The sequence below is a fragment of the Urocampus carinirostris genome, chromosome 2 (assembly GCF_059441175.1).
Source record: "Urocampus carinirostris isolate Australia breed hairy pipefish chromosome 2, RoL_Ucar_1.0, whole genome shotgun sequence".
Lineage (NCBI taxonomy): Eukaryota > Metazoa > Chordata > Actinopteri > Syngnathiformes > Syngnathidae > Urocampus > Urocampus carinirostris.
The window spans coordinates 34699178-34716428 of record NC_142350.1 but is presented as its reverse complement, the minus strand read 5'-3'; the positions used below and the strand labels follow the sequence as shown (position 1 = coordinate 34716428).

The 17251-nt window shown below is 40.6% G+C and overlaps 2 protein-coding genes across 3 annotated transcripts; one reads left to right on the top strand and one right to left on the bottom strand.

Annotated features, from left to right (window-relative positions):
• Positions 1-2652: 2652 nt before the first annotated feature.
• LOC148371726 (uncharacterized) lies at positions 2653-11816 on the bottom strand. The gene is made up of 8 exons (XM_088326288.1): positions 11652-11816; positions 11112-11225; positions 8692-9307; positions 7502-7625; positions 7142-7311; positions 5918-6055; positions 5547-5770; positions 2653-4155 (listed from the first exon to the last, which is right to left on the bottom strand). The coding sequence occupies exons 2-8, from the start codon at positions 11154-11156 to the stop codon at positions 3016-3018; spliced, it is 2457 nt and encodes an 818-aa protein (XP_088182414.1). The 5' UTR covers positions 11157-11225; positions 11652-11816; the 3' UTR covers positions 2653-3015.
• Positions 11656-16325, top strand: LOC148371725 (uncharacterized). 2 transcript variants are annotated; one of them, XR_015849486.1, is made up of 2 exons: positions 11656-14752; positions 14822-16325. XR_015849486.1 is itself a non-coding variant. In XM_088326289.1 (2 exons), exons 1-2 carry the CDS (start codon positions 11735-11737, stop codon positions 15734-15736), a joined length of 1053 nt encoding a protein of 350 aa, XP_088182415.1. In that variant the 5' UTR covers positions 11656-11734; the 3' UTR covers positions 15737-16325. The 2 variants fall into 2 exon arrangements, 1 of the variants encoding a protein (XP_088182415.1); XM_088326289.1 differs by having other exon boundaries at positions 11656-11872.
• Positions 16326-17251: the final 926 nt, after the last annotated feature.

Below are 17251 nucleotides of genomic sequence, written 5' to 3'. Positions count from 1 at the left end.
CTTCCTTTAACTACAACAGGAAAGCAATCAAATGTCAGTACAAAAAGTGGGATCTCACATGGAAGCACCTGAAACCAGTATTTGATACAGTGAATAGTCACTATATCAAAATAGATAACAATTATATTGCTATTTTTTTACTGTACATTTATGTGGAAAAAACACATCATAGTTACACACGTTTACACACAAAACTGAAGATACTATGTTACAGCAAAATCCAGTGTTGGCCTTTTGATAATGCTCATTGACAAAAGCTTTTGTAAACCAGCACCATCTACTGTAATGTCAGTCAACACGAGAGCTCTAAAATATATTTTGACTTCCAAAAGTAGTCGTTTTTAAAAATATTAGTAGTTTTTTCTTCACTGATTGAATTTGCAGTAACAAGATTAAACATAGGTGGGGACCCTATATCTTAAGAGTTACAGTAACTACAAGTACTAAATAAAAAACCTTTATGAAAATGGTCTTCGTAAAAAAAATTACAATCCTAGCATTTCTTTCATAATTGTCCAATATTCTTGTATTTAAAGATGGCACAGTTTGAAAACAAACTACTCAGTCGATACCATCTTTAATTTTGCAAATTACTAAATAAGCTCAATGTTAGATTTTGTAACCCGTTTGCCTCACAGGTGAGTTGGAAAATTCCAATATTCAGATGTGTGTGTCATCCCCACTTTTATGGGTTTGCACATGACCTTCCATCTTCTTCCCACATTCCACCAAAAGTATACAGAGGCATTTAAAGACTGTTGCCGGAACGTGCTAACAATTCTGTGGAAATTCCATTGGGAATGACTCCGGCCCAAGAGGAGTAGGAAAAAAATTAACTAAAAACGTATTTAATTTTAAGACGGCGCCGCCTGTGGAACTTATTAGATGCTATGAATGTACAATTGTTAAGTTCATATTGACAGGAAACAGAATAGATGTAACTATATCAAAATATCACAAGAGAAATTTTAGCCGCTCGCTACCAAAATTATATTACAGTGAGTTTGTCATATTATTTAGGCCAGCAGCAAAGGATCATGATATAACGCTACACGAAGGTTTGGGCACCTGTGATAATCTTCAAATGCACAATATAAGTCAAGTCATTTTTATTTGTATAGCCCTAAATCACGAAGAGTCTCAAAGGGCTTCACAGATTGTTACACTATATTACACAAACTATTTTCAACCGACAAGAGGAGTAGGTTATTCGTATGCAATGGAGTAGAAGTGAGTTTTAAGTTTAGATTTAAACATTTCCAATATAAATTATAAGCAGTTTCAATTAAATATATCTGTAGCTGGGATGTTTAAAAACGGATGTTTATAGTGGTTCCAGAAAGTGTGCAATCATTATTTAAACAAAACTAGACCAGGTGCATAAATGTAGGCACCCCAACAGAACGTTTTATATATATTTAGTAGATCCTCCTTTTGATGGAATAAGAGCCTCTAATTGCTATCTATACTTGACAATTTGCATCTGGATTCTGGTTTAAGGTATTTTCTGACTATTCATCATTACAAAACACCCACAGTTCAGTCAGGTTTGATGATTTCTGAGAATAGACAGCCCAATTCGAGTCACACCACAGATTTTCAATATTCAGGTCCGGGGGTTTGCTGGTGACTGAAATTGCCGTTTCAGAACCCCGGACTCGTACACAGCACATAATTACAAAATGAAACTAGCTTGTCTAAATGTGCTTTACATAATCTTAAGCGACTGTTTGTGGCACATGCGCAAACAAGGCTAGTGCCGCATTACTCTTCCCTACAGTCACTCTTTGTGGAAAGTGCACTGAATAGTTATATGATGCAATGACACAATCTGCGGCAACAACATTTTATAGGTCTTTGGAAGAGGTCTGTAGGTTGACTTTGACTGTTTTTACCATCCTTCGCCTTTGGTTTTGGTTTTGAGATTTTTCCTGGCCTGCAACTTCAAGCCTAAACTAGAGCTGTGCCTATAACCTCCATTTCCTCACTATGTTTATGACAGTGGAAACTTGACTGCTGAAATCTTTAAACTAGCTTCTTCTATCCTGCGCTAAACCATGATGTTGAACAATCTTTGTTTTCAGGTAATTTGACAGTTTTTTGAGGCTCCAATATTGCAACTCTTTAGATAAGATGTAAAGAGCAATACAACCTTAAATATACTTTCTCATAGTTTGCCTCAGCTGTGGATTTACGCCACAGGTCGATGACATAACCAAACAAATTTAGTGTCCCATAATTGGTATTTGAGGTATAAAATTCAACAATACAAGAAGGATGCCAAAATGAATACACCTGCATACTTTTGTATAGTAATTATTACACACTTTCTGTAAATTATATAAAGTAAATTTGATTTATCTTCTATATATATATATTACTGAAATTGCTCATCTGAGCAATACTTTACCACGGAAAATTCTGAAAATGATCGGAAGAGTCTAAACCTTTTCACACAACTGTACATAGTTCTTAATGCTGTGTTTGGCTAAAGTGGGTAAAAGTTTTTTAAAAACCAATAGGTTGGGGACATGCGATGGTAGATTCCAATATTAGCTGCATTCTCTTGGCCATTTGACAAACATACACCGTTGTCTTAAAGAAGTTTGATGCCATTTGATAAATACATTAAGAATACTATTTTTGGAGTGATTTATAGTTGGTTTAAAATTTTCCGTTTTTTTTTTTCATGAGAAAGGTCATTTTGTGTCCTTTTGGTGTTGATATGACATCATATCCTAAGTCCCTGCAAAATTTTTACTAATATGACTGATTTAAGCAAGTCATAACTGCCACAGTAGCCAAAACTATCTTAGTTAAAATCAAACTGCAGGAATAAAGTAGCCAGAAGGTGCTACAATATCGCAATTGGAATACAACACTTTTTCCTCTACTTCCAAAATGATGACAGTGACGACATACTGTGGCAATCTTACACAATCACAGCATTGCGATATTGTCTCTATTGTTCCGTCCCTAGTAAACAATGCATGTGTAAACATTTTGAGCAACAGTTTAGCGCTTGAAAAGGGTTCTTGGACTGCTCCTGGTTTTAACTGTTGAGGTAGAAGATTTGATCTGCCGTTTAGCCAAGCCCTTGGAAGTAACTGAGTAGTTATCGGAAGAATTGATGGCAGCACTTTTGGAATTGTCGACAAAGCAGCTGCTGGCTGGTAATATCAACGCGGCGATGTCTTTGCTAGCACCTTGTTTAGTTCCCTTTGGACTGTGTTTGGCAGAATGGTTTGCTGGTGACTTTTTATGCAAGTACGGCAATGTCACTGAGTTGATGAGAGCCTTCGGAACTGCGGCGTGTCCTGCAGATCTGATAACAGTCCTGGCGACAGCATTAGATTTCGGAACTGACACCGCAGTAGAGTTCTTTCGAAGCAGTTTTCCTCCAACGTTTCTGCACGTGATCTCAGTGGCCCGACTGAGGTCTAATTTATCTTCAACTTTCTGAGCAGCGACGCTCATCCCCAAACCTAATTTTCTGCCGATAACATTGCTTTTGATGTCCTCAGAAACTAAACTGTCAAGTTTTCCTTTCAGTTCTCCATTGTGAGTATCTTGTTTAATCCCTACATCAAGGCGATTTTCAGTGGTCCCTTGAATAGCATGTTTCACTTGGACGTCTTCCCTATGGTTTAGTTCCGTCTCACCATTACAGTAGTCACTATCATGCTGGACATTTCCATTGGACTGTAGTGTCCTGCACTTTTTTAATGGATTGTCAGGAGAAAAATGATTAGGAGGAGCTGGACCGGCATCTGGTGGGAGGCCCCTCTTCCTACGAGACAACCTTACATTTGCGGTGGTCTCATCAATTTGTTCGGCTACCGAGTTAGTAGTCAATAAGCTAGGGGCTGGTGCCCTGCTTGTTTTTTTTCCTGAGTTCTGAAAACCTTCAAGAGTCCCGGGGTTTCTGTAGAACTTACAAACGGTTAGGCATTGATTGTGAGGCAGCTGGTGGTTGCTGTGTCGGGAGAGGTGATAGCTCTTGGCTTGTTCTGGTCGGCTTTGGAGGCGCCCTCTTAGTTTACAGGTATTGCTGGGCCTTGGGGATTGCGTGCTGGTAACCCCGGTTTTAGGCTTCAATGTTGAACCTGGTCTGATAAAGGAGATGCTTTCTGGAATCCGGTCTACCTTGGAGACCTAAAACCCAAAAAGACGATTTAATGCTTTGTACACACTGAAAAAAAAAAAAAAAAAAAAAAAGAACAGCCCGATTATGGTCCAACCAGACATATCGCAGTCAATCGCGGCATGTTTTAAGTTATCCTGATGTGGCGCCGGCCACGTGTTGCGAAAGCTTTCCATTAATTACTGAGCATCTGGGAAACTTCCCAATCTGTTTTAAGAATTCAATTTTTTGGTTTATACCACAAGAAAAAGCCTGGTGGCTCCCTTCCACCTGTATGCTTGAATTTGGAGATTTAAGTGAGGTGAAACTGCTTTATAAGATAACTGTCAAAAAGGCATAACCGACAAAAAGGTTTGCACCTGCAACTGTCAAACTCGTATCTGAAATTGCATCGTATTGTAATATCCCTCGAGAGCACTAATCCAAATAGTTTCAGTTCCAAGTTTTTTGCTTTTGAATACAAACAAAATCATGGGTTTGAATGTATTCAGAGTGTCTCCATTAAAAATTGTTTAGCTTACAAGCTTTGTAATGCGAGTGTGTGAACCAGCAAAAATATCTTGATATTTGTAGACATAGGAAAGCTTCATATGTTTGAGTGGTGTGCAAACCAAGGCTACAGGCGGATGTCAAAGAAAACTAGTTGAGCCGTGATTCTTCCAATCACACCAAACAATAGATAAAAAAACCTGGGTTTTTTAAAATTCAAAAGTAAAAGTTTGAAAAAGATATACATTTGTGCTTGTAGGAACATTTCAAACACAAGAACACTATTATGAGACGAAGAAAGACACCTTGGCAGCTGTTCGGTGAAATGTGGACGTCGAAATATGTGATGATGTGGCAGCAGTATTGCAGTCAAAATTCTGCTTGACAGGCACTTCTTCTGCAGCATGGTTAGAACTGTGACCATAACAAATAGCTGAAGGGAAAGACCAATGTGTCCGTGTTGTTTGCAGTATTTTGTGACATTGTTACTAATGAACTCTGCTCGCACCTTATTTAGAAACCATCATTCATGACAAAGATGACTGCCGAAATGAACACCACGACCTTAAGTAAATGCGGGAAAAGACAATTCCTAAGTGGGATATTTGTTGATAAATGTCACTGCCTCTGGAATTTTACAAAATCACATATCGTCACACAGTGTGATAAACTAATCAGGTTTGGCGGCTTTTTTTTCAAACTTTGTCTTAAAACATGATGTAGCTCTCACTGAAAAGATAAAATCTAAAAGTTTTGCTTTCATGGGCCTTTGAGTCGAAAAGGTTTCTGAGCTACGGCAGAGGCCATCATATGGGCCCTCTGCCTTACCCCTACTTTTCAAGCAACAACGAAATGCATTTGACATTCCCATCCTGCAGATCTTTCATAAATACAGAGAATAAAATCAACACACCTTTTTAGTCCCTTTGAGCTGTATGGAAAAGTGACGAGGTCTAAGATGGTGCTTTGAAACTTCGTCTCTCCTTCCAGCCTCTATGGATTCGCTCTTCACAGACGCTGCCTCCTCCTTCTTCTCTCTCTCCCTTCTCCTTTGTGCCCGTGCATCTATGTGGCATAGGCCGCCATTCTCCGCAGAATCAGGGCTTCCGAAGGTCAGTGACCTACAGCTTAGCTTTGCTGTGGGACAACACACAGACACAAAAACGCTAGCAATTTAGCCTCTAAGTGTGATTTATTTCAGTCCACCATGATTTCCGAGGAACGGAGAAATTCATGTTTCAACTGTTTACGGTTTATTTAACATCATTTGAAAGTGAAAGGCACCTGTTTGAGCGATGGCGATCTTCCTGTCATTGACGGTAGGCAAGCGTGAAGAAAGACGTGAATTGAAAGGTTTATTGGTTGCTGGCTCTTTCTCCTGTCCATTCAAGAAGGCCATGTTTCTTGGCAACGCAGCTGTACCTGACAGTTCCAACATAGAATTAAAAAGTGAATATATTTTGTATATTGTATCCATGGTGTCAATACTTGATACAACCATATACAGTATTGTCAACATCATGAGAAAATAACTCCCGATTGAGTTCATTCTGTTTTTAATATTATTCCTATCGGGACAAAAACTCAAGTCATATTTGGAAATATATACCCGATAAATAGTCGTCTCCTGCCACACTAAGATATTCAATCAGCCGACGCTTCTTGTTGAAATGATTTCAAACATACATGTATAATGATTTTTGTCGCACTTCTGCATATATGGTAATGCCAATTTGATAAATATTGAATTTTGCGCTCGTTAAATGAGATTGACAGCAATGGACAGAGTCCGTAAAGGAGTGCCTTAAGCGCAGCGTGATGCTTTACCTTAATAAGACATTTTCCCGCTGATTCTCCCAGCACAAACTTACTCCATAAGGACAGCGGGAATCTCGTCAATCCATTCATGCACGACACTAATTAGATGACGAGGCATTTGGCTACCATAGTTACTTGTGCCGTTTACTCGCACTTTAGTGAATTTCTTCACTTTGACATTCACAGCACTTGGCAGAAAATGCAGTGCTGTGTTTTAATCCAACAGTTGGATTTCCAGTCCGCACCAGTTCTACGATAGCAGCTTGGCGCTGGCCAAGGTTAACCGCCATGGGTGCAACGCATCGATGCGGGACCCCGCAGCTGGGAAGATCCGCAGTAAGGGCCCGGGGTACATCCGAAGTCGCCTCAGATACCCTTGAGACCAACCGCCTCTTGAAAAAGGAAAAAAACAAAAACCAAGCTGCACTGTCCGTATTTAAGGCTGCAGTGTTTGAAATGTAAGAAAAAAGTAGCGGCTCGTAAACCAGAATTTACGGTACTTTTAATTGTTACGCAAATCTTTAGGCTTGTAGAAATATTTTTTTTATTCAAACGCATTGAAGATTCTTTTATTGAATAATAATTGAAAAAAACAAAACAAAAATTGTACTTAATGGATTTCGCCTATCACGGGTTCATTTTGGACCCTAACCCCCGCAATTCACGAAGGATGACTGTAGAGAAATTTACCTCTGAGGCAGAGAAATGATAAAAAGTCTTCGGTTTTGGGTCGACGTCTGGTTAGACTGGTGACGACGGCCAGGCTGTGGTTGTGCCGATACTGAGTTGAAGATGTGAGTAGTGGACCGGGAGAGCTGGGTGGGGACTGTGCAAACTTTCGTTGTGCTTGCAGTCTTGGCCTGCAGAGAAAAAAAACGTGTCTTGATAGAAAACACACTCAAAATATTCTGTCTTGAGTAATTTCAATGTTTTTTTGATATTTTATACATATCACAATACATTGTCTAAGGCTTGACAAAAATAGTATGAAGTGCTGTAATAAACAGTCACACATGGGATGGAAACACCAGAAACCACACACAAACAAACCTTATGCCATGTGGGTCATCCTTGTCACAAAGGAGGCGTTGTTGGGGGCGTTTATCCAAATTCCAACTCCATCTTGAGCCGCCTGACATGGAAGGACGCTGACTGTTGCCGTTAACCAGGGCACCTAAACCCATCAGTTAAATATTTGCGTCGGACTTTAGTTATATATTCAAAGTTAGTCCATTAATAGAGTGTTGGAGTTATGAAGTACAGTAAATTCTGGACTACAGAGCACACATAACAATTATTTGAACAAGCCGCATTGGATTTTAAGCTGCCGGCCAAAAAAGCCATAAAAATGAAATAAATGCCCGTCCATTTCTCAGATTTAAAGCCCTGCACACACCAAGCTGAAACCACATGGGGAATTTTGCATCGACGCCTTTGGCCACGAAACTAACGTCATCGTGCTCCGCTCACCTGAAGCCATTTTAGGTCAGTTCTTTCAGTTCTGCTCACGTGTTTTGGGATCATCTGACCACACGAGAACACAATTACAAAGACCAGCACAAATTTGCTATTGCGCCGAAAGAAAACATGAATGAGGGCTGCGTTGTGTAAAATGTGAGCCATAAATTTCAAGATGACAGCGCCAGGGCAACCATACATTGGAGAATAGTGCCAAGTAGTCTTATTGTGTTTTTGGTGCTGGTTGCCGCAGTAATAGACCAAATTGCATTCGCTTGTCATCGTTTCCCAAGGATTAAAGGAAATTTCAGAAACCGGACATTGATGCTAAGGTCGAGCATTTTTGATAACTTCCACTGCTGTTCAATTTGGATGTATGAATTGAAGACTTGATTTGTGGGTGAAAATGTTGAAATATCGTGAGTACGTTGTAAATTTTTAATAAAGTACCGTTAAACTTCCCGTTTAGCTCCTGTTGCTCATTGTATGAATAATGCTCGCAAAGAAGTAGACTAATTTCTCCCGAAAGGCGTCATAAATGTTTCCAGACGTTTTGAATTTAAAGCGCATGCGTTGTGGTAAATAACAGCTTGCAGTTTCCCTTGATGCCGCCAATAAAGAAAAAATTAATAAGCTCAAGGAATTTACAGCTGCAGTGTTAAAAATGTATCAAAAAAGTAGCGGCCTGTAGTCCAGAATTTAAGGTATATGGATTCAGTTGGTCCATCAATAACGTTATCAAACCGATGGAATTATGATAAAGCATGAGTTGCTGTACTAACCTGTGTCACCTTTGGGGGAGCGTGACCTCGGTTTCCCAGCTATGGCAGGAGTCTTAAGGAGTGGTCGTACATTCTTGGGTAGCCTTGTATTTTTCATTGAGTGCTTCTGTTGTTTTTTGTGTGGTTGTTTTGCTGTGTTTTTATACTTAGGGGCCAATGAAGGTGATGACTTGGACACTTTACGAGACCGTAGGGTTCTAGTTGAAGCTGAATTCTTGCGTGCATGTTCTTGTAGGCGGTCACGCTTGGCAGTTTTTCCTCTACACATTTTTAGTTGTGCGTGCCGTTTTGTGTGAGTTTTTTTACTTTTCAGTGAACACGTATCCTGAGACGAGTTTGTTTTATGAAATTTGATGGTGTGATCGCTATGCTGTTTTGTCCTGGCAAGACTTTGTGTTTTTATTTGCATGTTTTGCAGTCTGTGTGAAATTCTTTGTTGCTGTGGTTTTTGAGGTTCATGAAAAAATGTAGCTTTCGAGACATTCTTGCGTTTGTGTACTTGTGCAGGTAAGTCTCCGTGCGTGGCACGTCGTGTGTCTCTGAATTCCCTGAGGGAGAGGAAAAGAACTTTGCGAACCAGGCGCTCTTCACACCAGGGCATCCCATCGCTGATGTCCTGCAAAGCCGAAATCACGCATGAACAGCAGTGGGGTTTTGTGCATGAATTGAAAAAAAAGGGGATACAGAAAATCCTTGCTTATCGCATGGGTTACGTTGCAAAAAGGACCGATTACAGATGCTGCCCTACTTACGAACGAGATAGGTTCCGGACGATTAATTGTAAGTTGAATTTGTTCGCAAGTTGCTCCAGTTCTATATTTTGTATGTTTAAGGTTTATAGAAGCATGTTTAAGGCTTGTATAAGTAACCTGTATTATTTTGTCCCCCCCATAAAAAAAACATTTCATTAGATATGCTCTATAAAGATAAATTTTATTTAAGTGTAATTTGCTTTTGGAAGATGTGCAACAAGAGATCCTCCTCCGTGGAAAAAAGTGGCCAAAAAAGAAGCACATTTTCTCAACCGCATCAAGCTTTCTTATTCCGCTTTTATTTCAAATTAAACGCCTCGCCTCTTCTTTACGCTTTACACCAACCATATTGTACGGATGCACGAGATATTAAACAATAAAAAGTTCTTAGCGCACTGGAGATACAGTATAGAATGCTTACACACTACTAGGAAGTAGAAGCCGGATTTCTTCTTTGGTTGGATGCTGGGTGACACAAGCCTATAGCGGCGGAAAGAAGCACTACAGTAATGTCCTGTACTCGGAAAAAGGTGCACACAATACAAAATCTAACTTACAGCAATGTCCGGATATTTTTCGATATCCGCAAAAAAAAAAAAAATTCAGATCTACCGTTTTTCGTATGTCGAATGGTCATAAGTAGGGGAGCGTCTGTATAGGGGAAATCCATGAAGTAGAAGCCTTTACTTTCTCCAATTATACAATACTCTATTATCAATTGAAATAACCAAACCTTATTACAGGCTCAAGACGTCATTTAACAAACTTGTTTTCTATTTTTTTTTTAACAATACCTACACACCTAGGGGATTGATAAAAATCTAAATGCAGAATACAATGCAAACAAGTATTTGCTTCTTACCTTGTGTTTTGGGGGATATTTTTCAAGCTCATTTTATTTTGTCTTCATAGAATGGCAAACCTAATAGTAGGTTTGTCTATAGATTAAATAGGACAAGAGTGTTTTGCCACAATAAAAAAAAAACTCCTTGATTAAGCACTCGGGAAAACACTATACTGAGGCATACCTGTCAACTTGTACATTTTCCCCAGATTTTATACGTTTTTAGTTCGTCTCAAATTATGTAGGCTGCATAAAAACATTTTACTGATTTTTTTCGCTATTGCTGTGTATAAAAAGCAAGACTACATTTACTAAAAGTGGGGACATTTGTAGACAAATTTCAACATAATACCTATTGATTTATTTTATAGATGTTCACCATGTTTTGTGTACTGTTACCCAATGCTAAATCTATTGCACCCTGGTCATCCCCACTTGTGAAGCCTTCTCAAGGATTATAATTTTCCTCGTTCTGAGGTCTTGAGTTTTTCCTTGCTAGCAAGTTGCTTTAAGATCAGGGGATGGTCGAATTGTAATCCTGTGCAATATTTTGAGACATCTTGTGATTAAGGGCTATACAAACAAACGTGACTTGGCTTCGAAAGCAATAAGAAAGATGCGTAAAGAATGGTTTGTGTTTTTTATTTGGGGAATAAAAGAATTGTGTTTTTTTTACAAATGATCTTGTTTTTATTCTACAAAATCCGTTTTGCCGGGTTGTGTTTGTACAGTTTATGATTGCTTAATAAAATGAAACGAACTTATTAATAAAGGGAGCAACTGGCCGTGGATGACAGGTGTGAAATATATGTACGATAACTTACATATTTCTTCTTGATGATATTCCGTTTGGGTCTGTCCGTACTCATCTTGCACAGTGGACATGGATGACAAATTCTTCGTTTGTTTCGCCTATTGTGGTGTGTAAATCTTGAGTCCTGACAAAAAAAAAAACAAGTTAAAAAATGGATGCTACTGTAATCCGTGAAGAAAATCGAATTTATTATCTAGTCGATCATCAATCACATAAATTGAACTAGACAGCGTCAAACGACAGGCCTCACACTTGAGTATGGCATAAGTGATCATTTTAATAGGTTACTTTTGTCGTTTGAATTTCCCTTGGAAGCATTACGATAACGTGACAGATACGTGAAAATTCGCTGTCTTCTTTCTAATAAAACCCAGATCATCGAGGTATGTGACATACGTTGATTGATATGTCCTAAATAAGACCCTGAGCAATCTTATGATGCAGGATGATGTAGGAGGTGGATTAGGTCGGGGCGAACGCGTGCGGTACATTCTGGCCAGAGTGGTTAAACAAAGCAGGGATGAAACAATGGGCCCGGCGGATCACCCACCTCGAAACGAATAAACCAGCTAGCGGTGCTACATTGTGAGTACTCCGTCCAGCAGGGTTGGTAGTGGTAGCAGCCAGAACTCCATGGACAATCCTGGAACCGGATTCATTGAAGCCCCCACCGAGCACGGTTCTTCCGACTGGAGGTTCCGCACGCACGCGGCCTGGTTGCGCGTGCAGCATCGTGCGCATGTGAAAGCCTACCCACTTCCGGTCTCCCTGGTGGGCGTGGCTTCTTAACCCCGACGAACCCTACAGGAACGTCACTTTGGTTAAATGACAGCAACAGGCCTACTACTCGAAAAACGCTCGTATTTGCTGTCTTACTTTCACTTAAGCACTTACTTGATTTTTGGTATTGTTTCAAAATGTTTTGGGATGTACCATAGCCGAGTCTGTGATAACAAATATGAGCAGGGGCGATTTTAGGTTGAGAGTTCTGGAAGTGCTGAGCCCCCAGAGTATCTGGCTGGTTATTATTATTATTATTATTATCATCAATAATATTATTATTACTTTATGTATTTTTTACTTAAAGGGACAGGGCGTAACATTTAGTGCTTCCTAGTGGTACAAAAATTTTAATTCAGTAAAAAAAAAAAACATTGATTTGAGTACTAGGTAGAAAATACCTGAACTACGATACCAATGTTCCATCCATCCATGATCTGCACCGCTTATCCTCAGTAGGGTCGCAGGGGTGCTGGAGCCCATCCCAGCTATCTTCGAGCAGTGGGCAGGGGACACCCTGAACTGGTTTCCAGCCAGTTGCAGGGCACTCAGACACGGACAACTCACTTGCTCTTTAACACCTAGTGCCAATTTCGATCGGCCAACTAACCTGACATGCATTTTTTTTGGGTCTGTGGGAGGAAACCCACGCAGGCACGGGGAGAACATGCCAACCCCACACAGGGAGACTGCAGTAGCTGGACTTGAACCCTAAACCTCTGCACAGTGGGGTAGCCAGCTAGGCAACTATCTGCCGTGCTGCTCATACCAATATTGTTTTTATATAAAACAAAATCATAGGTGGATAACTTTGTATTTCTTTTACATTGTGGAATCCCTACCTAGCGGTTGCCTCCATGTTTGTCTGGGATCTTGCTCTGTGGCACTGGTTTACGTTTGCATCGGACAATACAGTGCCATCTAGTGGTCAAATATTACACACTGTGGCTCTCGCACTACTACATAATACACCATAATTCGGGAGTTTAATCCATTAAACATTATTTTCAGTATCGCTAGACAGCAGATAATGTGGAATCCCCATTTAGGTCGGCCCCATGTTTGTCTGGCATCCTGCTGCCACGCTATGTCGAGTATCACTGGCCCTTGCTCGTACCAGATGACACAGTGCCATCTAATGGTTAAATATTACACATTTTTATCGCTTTTACGCTTTTATCGTCGCTGGCGACTTTAATCAGGTATTCTTAAGGACTGTACTTTGCAAATTCATTCAGTACGTGGACTGAGCAACCAGGGGAGAAAACACTGGACCGTGTGTACAGTAAGATCAAACATCTAGTTGGATCCAGCCATCTCTGTCTGTCCCTCACCCCCTCATACACCCGGAGGAAAACAAAGCCTGCAACAAGGACAGTACAAACATCTTCTTTGTTATCCTTTATCTTGTTTGTTTTCTTTATCCTCACTGTAAAAAGTAGGCCTGGAGTGCCACGTCCAATTTCATTGTAACAATATATTCAACCCATAATGTAACAATGACAATAAAGGTATACAGTATTCTATTCTATTTGGGCTTGATTGCGACAGTGTGTGACATTTAGTCCCTCCAGAGGTACAACACAACTTTAATCGAGGAAAAAAAAACATTTGAATATTAGGCAAAAATACATGATGTTGTTGCAACATCCATTGCAGTCTGGTCATCCAGGAAGATGGATTACCTTTCAAGGTGTCTTTGTTTCCTCATGCTAAGTTTTTTGAGTTTTTTTCCTTTGCCCTCTTGTACGTTTTCGATCAGTGTATGGTGTAATAGTAGTTTCTACAGCCTTTTAAGATAAGTTCTTGTGATTAAGAGCTATATACAAATACAGAAAACTTGATTTGACTGAAAGACAAAGTGTGTAATATTTTACCACTAGATGGCACTGTGTTGCCAGGTACGAGCGAGAGCCAGTGCCCCAGTGCACAGCGTGCTTGCCTGGGACCAGAGAAACATGGCGGAGACTTAAGTGGGGATTCCACTGTGTAAAAGAAATACAAATTTATCGACCTATGATTTTTTTATGAATAATAACATTGGTATAAAAGTTCATGTATTTTCCCTAGTATTCAAAACAAAGTTGTTGTTTTTTACTGATTATTTTTTTTACCACTAAGAGGCACTGAATATTACCCACTGTCCTTTAAACTATCATACTAATGTGAATTTCTATTTAAAAACAAACAAACCAAAAAACAGTTTGAGAAATTTCTATTTCTTTTACATAGTGGAATCTATACCCAGTTGTCGCCGCCCTGTTTGTCTGGCGTCTTTTGCTGCTACACTGTGCTCTTGGCACTGATTTTGTTCGCATTAGACAACAGTGTCTTTTAATGGTCAAATATTACACTCTGGGGCTTTAAAAAACATGGGCGTTTTTAAGGGACGAAAAGCAAAAGTCTAACTCAGTGTTTTTCAAACTTTGAGCCAGGGCATGTTTTTTACATTGGAAAAATTTTGCGGCACACCACTAACCAAAAATGTTATAAAATGACACTGAACAGTATGTTTAATTACAATATAATTTATAATACCTCCAGTTTTTACAGCACAGACACTTAAAAATGACTTAATATTTGCTGAAAATGATTCATAACTGTTTTATAAAATTTTCAATTTTAAAAAGTGACATTGGATAATTTCTCATGGCACACCTGACGATCTCTCACGGTACACTAGTGTGTCGCGGCACAGTGGTTGAAAATCACTGGTCTATCTCGTAAAGTGGAAGTGTTGGCAGGTAGGACATTCATCCATATCAGTAGGTGACAGCAGATTACTATTTTCCCCTTTGCATATAGCTTTAACACTGGCCAACATTTTTTTTTCTTTTTGAATGTTTTCCAGCTTTCAACAACGGATTTGAGGTAGTTTTGCAATTCAGAATTAAAATTTAACAGATGAACTAAACCGTTTTTGCCTTCTTTGAAGCACAGGCCACACTGCTACACAGACCCTGGTCCCGCTTCCCAGCCTCCACTTCAGAACACACTACCCTCCAGCACATGTCCCCATCCCCTACCTCAACCAACAACAATCACCGCAGGACAAAGACGAGGAACCTTCCCGTGGAGTCCTGTGAAGGGCTCTCTCCTGGGGGAGCCTTACGAATCCAACTCAATCCACTCAGACTCGCTCTTTCTATCTTTCTTGGTCTTCTCTCCTTCTTTGTCTCTCCTTTTCTCTCTTCCCCTTTTTCACTCTTGTCTCTCATTTTCTCTATCCCTCTCTTTCCTACTCTCTCCCCACCTCTCTCACTCTTTTCTCCCCTTTTTTGCATTTTACCCTGTCTGTCTTTCTCTCTTTCTCTCTTCTACTCTTTTCTCTCTGTTCTTCTTAGGGCGGGCGCCTTCGAGCGCAACCCTGGCCCCCGGTCCAAATGCCAGTGGTGCTTTCAAACCATTCGCTGTGACCACACCCCAATCACCTGTACTACCTGCCCACGGGGCTTCCATAAATCATGCACCGGCCTGTCCGAACGCACTAAGGACTTCAGAGGCTTCGTATGCTTGGTTTGCTTGGGTCACACCCCGTCAGGCCTGGCGGCACAGGACAGTCGCAGCCCCCTCTCCTTCGGAGAACTACAGAGCCTCCCACGAGCGGGTCTAGCGCTACTAAGGATTACCTTAGGCGCCTTGATTGTCTCAACAACAACAATCACCATCACTCCCCAGCTTGCCCTGAGGGTCACTCCTGAGGTGAGAGGAGTGCTCAGGGCTGTTCACCCCAGGAAAGCCGCTTGCCTTGACACAGTGCTAGGAAAGGTGTTGAAGGCCTGTGCTGACCAACTAGCACAGACATTTAAAGAAAAATCACTGGAACAATCAATTATCCCGGCATGTTCAAAATAAGCCACCAATATACCTGTCCTCAAAAAGTCATCCCCAACCAGCTTCAATGACTTCCACCCCATAGCACTTACCCCCTTCATAACAAAATGCTTTGAGACACTAGTCCTCCACCACATCAAAACCGGACTTATCCTGGGCGACCTACAAGACAGCCCTGGTCAAGAAGGCCAAGCAGCGGCTACACTTCCTGAGAGTGCTCAAAAAGGAACAGCTGAGCACAAGCCTGCTGGTTACCTTTTACAGCGCCACCATAGAGAGCTTGCTGACTTATGCTGTATTGGTGTGGCACTTAAGCTGCACAGTAGTAGACAGGAAGAGGCTGCAGAGGGTGACAGAAACTGCACAAAAATCATTGGAAACCCACTGCCTTCCTCTTTTGACCTTGAAGGATTTTATACATTTTACTATATGGGATTTTATACGATTAAATACAAGTTACTTTTATCGAGTGCAATGAAGATTTTCACTGAGTGGGTTTCAGGTCACGCTGTTCCAAATTCGGAATGTTTTGGCTGGGGAATTTTGATAACAGGACTCTGACATTGTTTTTGATAAACGCTCTGCTGTTTTGAGTTTCTCCAGACATCGAGGCGAGGGGGTGGAACCCACGTGGGGTTTTTCCTGGCACGCCCATGGGAGGAGCCGGCACACAAGCTTAAAGAGAGACGTGGGTCGGAAAAAAAAGATTGAGAGAGGAGGCTTGACAGAGACTCGAGCGACACTGATTCGGCCATATATTCGATGGACTTCACTTAGTTAAATTGTTTAAGAAATTAAATCTGCCCTTGTGTGGAAATGCCGTTTTTTTGTCCGTCTTTTCCTTCAAGAAACGAGCATGCATTGTTAGGAGAATGTAGGTTGTGTTTGTTTAATGGAGTCAGATAACTAATTCAAACAATTTGGTAAACGGTACATTTTAATATTTAATTCCTAACAACCTTTACAATACCAGATGCCTAAACAGAGCAAAAGGCATCATAAAAGACATCACTCACCCCGGTTTCCATTTCTTCAGCCGGCTACCCTCTGGCAATACTGATTCATTCCAACTGAAACAAATAGACTCAGAGACATTTTCTTCCCCAAACCTGTCACAATACTAAATTCAAATTTGCTCAGAACTAACTGCAAGTATTTGTCAAATCATGTAATTATGTATATGCACTGAGGTTCAGGGTTCAAGTCCATCTACCGCAGCCTCCCAGTGTGGAGTTACCCGTGCCTTCTTGGGTGTCCTCCGGGCACTCCGGTTTTTCTCCCACATTGCCGAAAAAACATGCATGTCAGGTCAATTGGCCAGTCCAAACTGTCTCTGGCTGTGAATGAGCGAGTGAGTTGTCTGTCTCTGTGTGCCCTGCAACTGGCTGGCAACCAGTTCAGGGTGTTGTCTGCCCACCCCTCAATCGACCCTACTGATGATAAGCAGTGCAGTTAGTGGATATATATATATATATATATATATATATATATATATATATATAGATACTTTATTCATCCCCGCAGGGAAATTCACAT